This window comes from Tachysurus fulvidraco, chromosome 21 (genome assembly GCF_022655615.1).
Source record: "Tachysurus fulvidraco isolate hzauxx_2018 chromosome 21, HZAU_PFXX_2.0, whole genome shotgun sequence".
Taxonomy (NCBI): Eukaryota; Metazoa; Chordata; class Actinopteri; order Siluriformes; family Bagridae; genus Tachysurus; species Tachysurus fulvidraco.
In genome coordinates this window covers 19,952,579-19,961,858 of record NC_062538.1, presented here as the reverse complement: position 1 = coordinate 19,961,858, position 9,280 = coordinate 19,952,579, and the positions used below count along the sequence as shown (strand labels likewise).

The 9,280-nt window shown below is 37.6% G+C and overlaps 1 protein-coding gene across 1 annotated transcript; it reads right to left on the bottom strand.

Moving 5' to 3' along the window:
- Positions 1 to 795: 795 nt before the first annotated feature.
- On the bottom strand, positions 796 to 6,916 carry barhl1b (BarH-like homeobox 1b). The gene is made up of 3 exons (XM_027152632.2): positions 5,638 to 6,916; positions 3,183 to 3,405; positions 796 to 1,262 (listed from the first exon to the last, which is right to left on the bottom strand). Exons 1-3 carry the CDS (start codon positions 6,131 to 6,133, stop codon positions 944 to 946), a joined length of 1,038 nt encoding a protein of 345 aa, XP_027008433.1. The 5' UTR covers positions 6,134 to 6,916; the 3' UTR covers positions 796 to 943.
- Between the last annotated feature and the right edge of the window lie 2,364 nt (positions 6,917 to 9,280).

The following is a 9,280-nucleotide window of genomic DNA, read 5'->3' as shown; positions in this document are numbered from 1 at the left end:
AGACTTGTTATTGATAATCTTTACACCTGATTTTATCTTTTCCATCCACCTCTGTACATTCTGTCTTTATATTAAGCCGCTGGGGAAAAAACAAACAAACAGAAAATGACTGTTTCTTTTACTCATTTGTATATTTTTGCTGTAATCCATAAGGATTATTACATGGAGGCGTTGTCATTTTTATGAACGTGACCTTGATCATCTTCGCCTGGAAGAAGACTTAAAAAGGAATAAATAAATTAAAACCCTATATGAAAACCTATATTTGCTGTTGACCCAAATAATTATATTTACACGAATCTTATACGTTTAATTTTTTACAGTTGAAAGAAAAAAGAGATGAAAACTGCTTTTTGTCTGTTATGTTTGTTTATCTCGTTAATATCAAGAGTTTTCATTATTTTACAAGGGGGCTATTACTATAATCAAAATTATATATCACTAATAATAATAATAATAATAATAATAATAATAATAATAATAATAATAATAATAATAATAATAATAATAATAATAATAATAGCCCATGATGTGGTTTGTTCTTTTTTATGTTATTGCGTCCTTTAGAAATATTTCTGAAACATTTCTTTTTTTCTGAACATAAATAATAGCAAACAATAATCCTATATAAATATATAAGTTAAATACAAAAAAAGGGGCATAAATAATTACATAAAGTATGACTAATAGCGATAACAATATCATCAACTTAGAGTTTGCTTCTTCATTTTAGAAGTATATATTGGCTTTATGATATAATATATATTCTCGGTTGAAGTCCAGAGCTGCCAGGTGTGTGTGTGTGTGTGTGTGTGTGTGTGTGTGTGTGTGTGTGTGTGTGTGTGTGTGTGTGTGTGTGTGTGTGTGTGTGTGTGTGTGTTTTAATAAGTATAGACCAAGTTCCAGTCTATGGTCTTAAGACTATAGTCCGAGCCGGGAGAGTTCATCGAGGTGGTGTGGGTCTGGGCAGTACCACACCGGGCAGCGGGGGGAGAGGCGGCGGAGGCTCGTGTCCGCCCTGCAACCCGTGCAGGAGAATCCGCGGTACGAGCGGTGGCCGCTGCAGACCCGCAGGAGCAGCGGGGGGAGGAGCTCCGGCGCCCCGGCACAGGTAGGACAGCGCGGCCGCTCCGGGGTCAAGACCCGACACAAGACCTTGCGGGTAGAAATACGGCGACGGAAACATTCTCTGTAGGGCGGAGTAATTCCCGGCTTCCGCTAAGAGTTCCAGTCCCACCGCTGTCTGCCTCTTCCACTTTGTCCTTTTATAATTGTCATTTTAAAAACAGAAAGATAGGTGATTAAACAAAGGTTACACAAACCGATATGAAGGTCAAGAAAATAGCTAGAAGGCCTAATATAAGTACGTGTGATTAGTTACTAAGTTACTAAACCAAATTGTACCTCGCTTGGTGTTGTGGTACCATCAAGGGGGCGTCATTTGTACCTGTAGACTTTTACACAATAGGGGAAGTGCATATGGTGTACCTTAAAAGTAAAAATATACAGGACTGTAAGTCGTCCTTAAATAATTTACAAAAAATACATCCCATAACGGTATAAAAGACGCACCCTTGATGGCACCACCCAAGCGACAAAGAAATGTACAGTTTGATATTTTGTTTGTAAAGTGCATAACTGTATAATGCACACTTGTCTAACAAGTATTTATTCTGCCTAGCAAAACATTTACTGTACATTTAAATTTAAATATAAAATAGATTTTTTTATGACATAAACAAAGATCACGGTTGTCAAAACTGTATGACAGTAGAGAATGATACAAAAGCCCCGCCTCCTAGAAAAATGTGTGACATCACAACAATCGTTTCAGACACACATGGAGCATACAAATTGTACAACTTTATAGCGAGCCAAAAGGTGTAATTTTGGAGATATTTCGTGTACAGTATGACACAAGCTTTAGAAGCACAAATATATTTTTAATTCATGTCAGAAATTCAAGGAAACAAAATATAAGATTGGAAGATTTGATAAATGTGTTTTTAATGACAAACAGCAATAATCAAAATCTTAAAAAAATATAAATAGCTGGGTCAAACACTAAAATTCTGTTTAATTCATGAATTACATCTATCGAATTGATCATTTTCAAAATGCAAGTTTTTAATAATAGCTTTGAGAAAAGTGTGTATAGGCAACACAAAAATATACACAAATATCTAACGTCCTTGTGCATCCACCCTGTCCATGTTCATATACTAGGACTGGGTTTAAAGCTTTACTTGAATTCTCATTAAAATGACTAATTTAATTATATAACATTCTATTATTAAAAATATAATAGAATATGATTTTTGCTCTTTACATCTTTACACCTGAGTGATCTGTGTGAATGTGAACTTGGCAGGCAGAAGTGAAACCGCCTCTCCATATGTTGCATTGAATGTAAAGTGAAATATATATCTCGATTGAACAGGCAAAAAAAAAAAGCCACGTTTACCAGTAAAAAATTAATAATTAATTATTGTAATAGCCCAATTGTCTGACTATTAAGCTGGATTTCTTAATTATTTATGGACGCACCAATTTATAATTCATTCATAAACGTATGGTGTTTTGCATTGATTTTCAATACATTTTGACTATTAGTTATTTCGTCACGACGTCAAAGACGAGACATCAAAATTTCCCTTGTCTTATGTGTCTTATTTATTTATTTATTTATTTATTTATTTATTTATTTATTTGCCTGCGGTAATTGAATTGTATTTTTTTTAGAAAAAAAACGCACAAAACTAGCTCATGAGTAATTTAATTGTCATAAGTTAATTTAATTATTTCTTTAATTCCCCCATTTCATCTTCTCTTTATCTGTGCCGATAATCGTCACCTGAGAATAGTATTTTAATGTGATTGTTATATTTAAGTATAATGCAGTATAAGAAATATCATTATTTAGCTGAAAAGTTCCATTCTGGTGTGAATCAAATGGATATCTATCTATCTATCTATCTATCTATCTATCTATCTATCTATCTATCTATCTATCTATCTATCTATCTATCTATCTATCTATCTATCTATCTATCTATCAAATATGGAGCGAGCATCATATATTACAATATTTCTTAATTGAGAACCAAAATTTTGCCACGGGTGTAAACAGGAAATAGGAGCCTCTGTGTGCGATGTGACCCGGTAACCCAGCAGGTCCTCACCTCCTGTTTTGGTACCAGGTCTTCACTTGCGTGTCGGTCAGGTTGAGAGAGGCTGCGAGCTCCATGCGGTCCTGCACGCTCAGGTACTTCTGGCGCTCAAAGCTGCGCTCGAGCTGCGCGAGCTGGTGATCGGTGAAGGCCGTGCGCGCTTTCCTTGGCTTCTTCAGTCGCACCTGGGGGCTATCTCTGCTGCTGGAAATCTCTCTGTCTCCTTCTTCTTTTACTGAGAAGAAAGCAGCGCATGTGAGTTGAGAAAGAAGCGAAAAGAGGATACAAATAATTTTGGAAAACATGCATAACTGCGTTTCTGAAACGCGTAGACCATATTGCTAATTGTAACACTCTGAACATTCTTGTAGCTGCGGTAGTTCCTGTAACGGTGCATGTTTAGGACGTAATTAATCGTAATCATACGTAATCATAATTCAAATTTAAATACAACTACACCAGATGTACTACATACTGGTGGTAAAAAAACATGCACCTTTTCTGGCATCATCTCAGCGACAAGCAAAGGGACAGTTTGTTACCTTTATGAGAGTTGTTGTATCTTGTATACAAAAGTGTAGAATCGAAAACTACAAAAACATGTCCAATAAAATAATAAACGTCTGTACAGTGTAATAACGATATAGGTTACCTAACCAACTTTGACACACCGTTGACAAAAGAAAGGCCTCATACAAACTTTTATTCAGAAAGTTTGTCATGTTTACAGGCTGCAGCCCAATACTTTAATGCGTTGTATGTGAAAAATACTGCCTACGTAACAAGACACATGTTTATTTATTTTTTCTATTTTTCTCATTTTCCTGTGTTACTGTGTTACACTCTGGATCCATCGAGACCCTGAAAAGGATAAAGCCCTTACTGAAGATGAATAAAAATTTTAATAAATTCTGAATTAACTTTCCTTCTTCTCTTTCTCTTAACCTAGAGAAATAAGAGACCCTTCTTTCTCTAATCCCATATAGAGCAAGAGACACCGCACAGAGATCAGCGTGTCTCTGAAGGAGCACAATAATCCGGCTAATTGAGCCACAAGGGGACGGCGAGCTTTCAGCCGACACTCGGAGAGAAACTTCACACAGATCTATAAAGAGCTCACCGTTACAAATCTGATTAACACTGGGACAAATTACACCTCAGCTCGGAATCAAAATCAGCTCGGAAATCAAAGCAGCAGCAGCGCACACACTTAAAACACCACTGCTTTGATACATGGTGCATTCATATTAAACCCTCTGATGTCGAAATTCAGTGTGTCTGTAATAAAACGGGAAGTGGTGTGTGTGTGTGTGTGTGTGTGTGTGTGTGTGTGTGTGTGTGTGTGTGTGTGTGTGTGTGTGTGTGTGTGTGTGTGTGTGAGGTGCACATTATGATGGTGCAGCATTATGAGTGGAGTAGGCATGGTGAACTATTATGTTATTATTATTCTTATGACTATTCTTCTTCTTCTTATTGTTATTCTTTATAATAATAATAATAATAATAATAATAATAATAATAATAATAATAATAATAATAATAATAATAATAAAAGAAGAATAAGAATAAGAGGAATCAACGGCTATGAGGCTGTTGCTGCTGCTGCTGATGATCATGAGGAGCAGGAGAAGGAGGAGAAGGAAGAAGAGGTGCAATCTGTAATATTTTTTATAATTTTTAATTTTTTTTTCTTTTTACAAATTTTAGAAGATTGATCTTAAGCCTGATAGCACAATGGTTATTGTGGTTGTTGTTGTTTTATTTTTTGTTTGTTTGAATTTTGATTTGTCAGTCACATATAGTGTGATAGTGTGTTTTATCCCTTACAAGCTCACTATATTCTTTTTACCTATCAACGGATGCAACAATACAAAAATATTATTATACAAAATTATAAAAAAAAGTAAGGAAAGGTATACTTATTATAATATTATGTGATATTAATTTCATATTATAATGCAGTTTTTAATTTTTAAAATGGAAATATTATTCTAAAATCTTGTATGTAGGCTACAATTTAGAGAAATCACTATTTGGGCTGAACTGAAACACTTTGATTAATTATATTTTAATGTATTATTTTCAAAATAATAAATAAAGTATATTATAATAAATAATAATTTTAACAAATGTGTTTCTAAACGTTTACAGATTTTTAATGTCAACAACTATTTTATGAATGTTGTGGAAAAATATGGGCCCAAAAAATTAAATGATACTCGCCAAATTAAATTTTAAACCTGGAGGATATGAGAGTGAAAAACATTATTTTGTCTTGGAAATGGAGCTAGGAATGCAGCTAAAGAACCGAGTTCCCTCAACTTTTTTTAAAATTAAATTTAAAAATAGATTATTAATAAAAACAAATAAGAAAATTAATATGTTGGATCTGAGATTATTTCACACAAGGAAAAGTTTCGTAGAAGTTTTCGTAGAAGTCTAGATATATCCTATTTTTTCCCTTTACCTTTGTTGTATTCTCCGTCTGAGGACGAGTTGCTGTGGATTTTCTCGATGAACTCGTCTGCCACTTTAGAAGCTAACCTGCTTGCCTCGTGCGTCGGTTGCCCGTTGCTAGAATACGGCGCGCACGCGGCCAGCGGCTTGCAGTCGGCCAGGATGTCTCTGATCAGGAAGGAGGAGGTGACGGTGCGTGGCTGGGGAGCGGCCGACACCGGGCCATGGTGTGTGTGGGACGGCAGCGTAAGCGCGCGGCCTCGCCTTTGCTCGTGCGCCTCGCGCTCCTCTTCTTCCTCGCGCTCCTCGCGCCTCGGTGACGGTGGGCTCGAGCACACGCTCTCCGCGTCCGACGCGGCGCTGAACTCCGGCGGAGACCGGCATTCTCCCTCCAAGCTGCCGTTACCTTTGGTGACGACCACCACCGGACTTCCGGGTCTGTGGGACAGCAGAGAGTCGATGCCAAAGCCGGAGCCGGAGCACGAGCCGTGGGTGGACGCCTCCATCGGGGAAAAAAGAGCGCTTCCTCCCGGGCCAGAGCTTTCAAACTCTCATTTGGGTTCGACCAAGTTCGACTCAAAAAATACGACAATCACAGCCTATCCAGTAGGAACATCCAACAGAGCTTAGGAGATACTCATCCAATGTCCGAGAAAGTTTCTTCTTTCTTCAGGACGTGTGAAGTTGGAAGCAATCTCCAGTTCCGCTTTTTTCTTTTTCTCTCTCGCTGTCTCTCTTTTTAGGACCAGGATGATACAAATTAAACAAACCCTAAATATGTGGTTATTTGTATTCTGTATCCTGTTATAACTTCTATTAAATTGTTTGTAAAATCATTTTGAAATAAATCATTTTGAAGAAACCCTACGGTAATACACACTACTGAGCAACGGTTACAGTAAAAATGTATCTATAATATAATGTTCTGGTGTAAAAGCTAAGCTGAAGCTGTTTCAGGACCAAGGACAGGAGCACAAACCCCGAGCTGCGATCAGAGAGACAGACGAGGTGAATATATTGCTGCAAATTTTCATCAGTACCCTACAGAGGAAGGAAGTTGCAGTGGCGATCCTCGATGCTCAAACTGAAAAAAAAAACGGACGATGCAAAATCCTTGTAGGGTTTAGAGAGAGAGAGAGAGAGAGAGAGAGAGAGAGAGAGAGAGAGAGAGAGAGAGAGAGAGAGAGAGAGATGCAGTTGGCGAAATGAGCGCAGGTTAAATAGACTCATCGAACAGGGAAGGCACACGCACGCACGACGGTGGAAAAAAGCCTTTTAAAATAAAGTTGTTGGAAAACTAAGGTGCTTTTAGGAGTTTTTAAGGGCGCCCCAGGCACGTGAGTCCCCAGCGGCGCGATTCTATTGGATGAGGGTCTGTTTTGGGGTGTCGACCGGACACACACACGCGCACACACACACACACACACACACACACACACACACACACACACACACACACACACACACACACACACACACACACCCCACCCTCTCACTCTCACACACACCCACGACTCTCACTTTGATGAGAAAGAGACACTGAATTCATTAGGAGACTCAAATCCAACTGTTTACAGGCCATTTTCACACACTGTTTGCTTTCATTACATCATTGATGAGGCCTATAATGGGGTTATTATGAGGAGCGGGGAGGTCTTTCTCTCTTTCTCTCTTTTTTCTCACTGCACTCCTCCAAGCCCATATTCAAGACCAGACCTGGGCAACATCCTCACACAGTCCAGCCATATTTCTCCTTCTATTTTGCTCTTTTCAGAGATTACAGTAAAACAGCACTGTATTGACCAATAAAACAAAATGAATTAGACTGATGTCGTGCCAAACATGTCGCTTTCTTCTTTTATTTAGAAACAGTCAAATGATTTGTCATTGTGTTTTATACGTTTCTTTACTGTAGCTGCCTCTGAAATGTAAATGTGAATGAGATATATTAGCACCTTATGCACATTGTTTTGATACAACAATACAACGATGTATTTAAATGAAATAAAATAAGATTTTGTCACACAATTGTTGTATTATATTAGCAATTTAACCGCCTTGTTGACAAAAAATAAAGAATTTTAATAACTGACATAATAAACAAATACAAAAATATTATAAGTATTATTTTAGCAAATTAAGCACTTTGTCAGGATAATATAATGTTTGATGTTATGCAGTTAAACAAACAAATACAAATTTATATTATTATTATTATTATTATTATTATTATTATTATTATTATTATTATTATTATTATTATTATTATTAAAAAAGTACTAAAAGTAGAAGTAGCTGTAGTAGCTATAATTTTTTTAAATAATTAGGCTATATTTAAACATTTTATCACTATATATTAAATATTTATATCTAGGTACTCTTATATTTTTTAGTACTTTTTCAAATCAATATCAAACCAATCATATGCATCTAGCCTTTATTTAACCCCTTTCTGAATTTCTATTTTTTAAGTGAACAAAACAGGATTATTTCACCGCCGTGGCGTTTAAGCTCCTTTAACTCGAGCCCAACTTTAATGTATTCAATGTTAATGAGCAATAATGGGACGACAGCGTGACCTAAAACTCTCAGCCACGCATAAAGCTGCTGGACATGTCCCAAACCGCATACCACACACTACCGCACTAAACAGTTCTCTGCTTATGGTCACTATGGCAACCTATGGTGGAGCACTATTTTGACATACTATTTAGTGCCTTAGTGTGCTGTTTCAGAATGAGCTTCTATCGTCCCCCCTTTCACGTCTTTCTCCGAGCCAGTTTAGCCCCTGGTGACTTTTCGACATGTCCCAATAATAACAGTGTGTAGAGGCCCCGTTCCCCCCCGCGCGCAGGGCAGATTGGAGGCGCTGCTCGGTGGCTCGCGCGCAGCGGCAGGTTGGTGACTTGGCTCTGTGCTCCCAGGGGCTCCGCGCGCGCGGCTACAAGCTGTCACAGTGAGGCGGGGTGTGCGCGCGCGCGCACACACACACACACACACACACACACACACACACACACACACACACACACACACACACACACACACACACACACACACACACACACACACACTCAGACACACACACACACACACACACACACACACACACACACACACACACACACACACACACACACACACACATTCGCACGCACGCACAGAGTTTATTTTAGAACTTGAGATCTTCGTGAAAGACTGCAAGAGATACAGTGAAATTTCCAGTTCGAATGAAATTAAATAATAAATCAGTAAACAAATTAATAGGGAGCGATAAATGAAATATAAGAAATAATAAATTATATACAGTGTATATAAAAAGTCTACACACCTGTTAAAATGGCTTTTTTTGTGGTCAAAAAAGACAACCATCAACAGAAAGAGAAACAGAAGGAAAAGGGACAACAGAAAAAAAATGTGCAATAATCTTGTTGCAAAAGTGTGCACACCATTTTATAATGGAGCATGTGATCGTGCTCAGAATTAGCCAAACACATTCAAGCTCATGTTTAAAAGTAATCAAAAGTATAATGCTGTAGAATTTTCTTGACATCTTTTTGGCTTTCAAATAATCTACAGAAAATCACTGATGACCAGAATATAAGTGGGAAGTTGAGAAAATGGGGCTCTAGAGTGACATCACAAAGAACAGG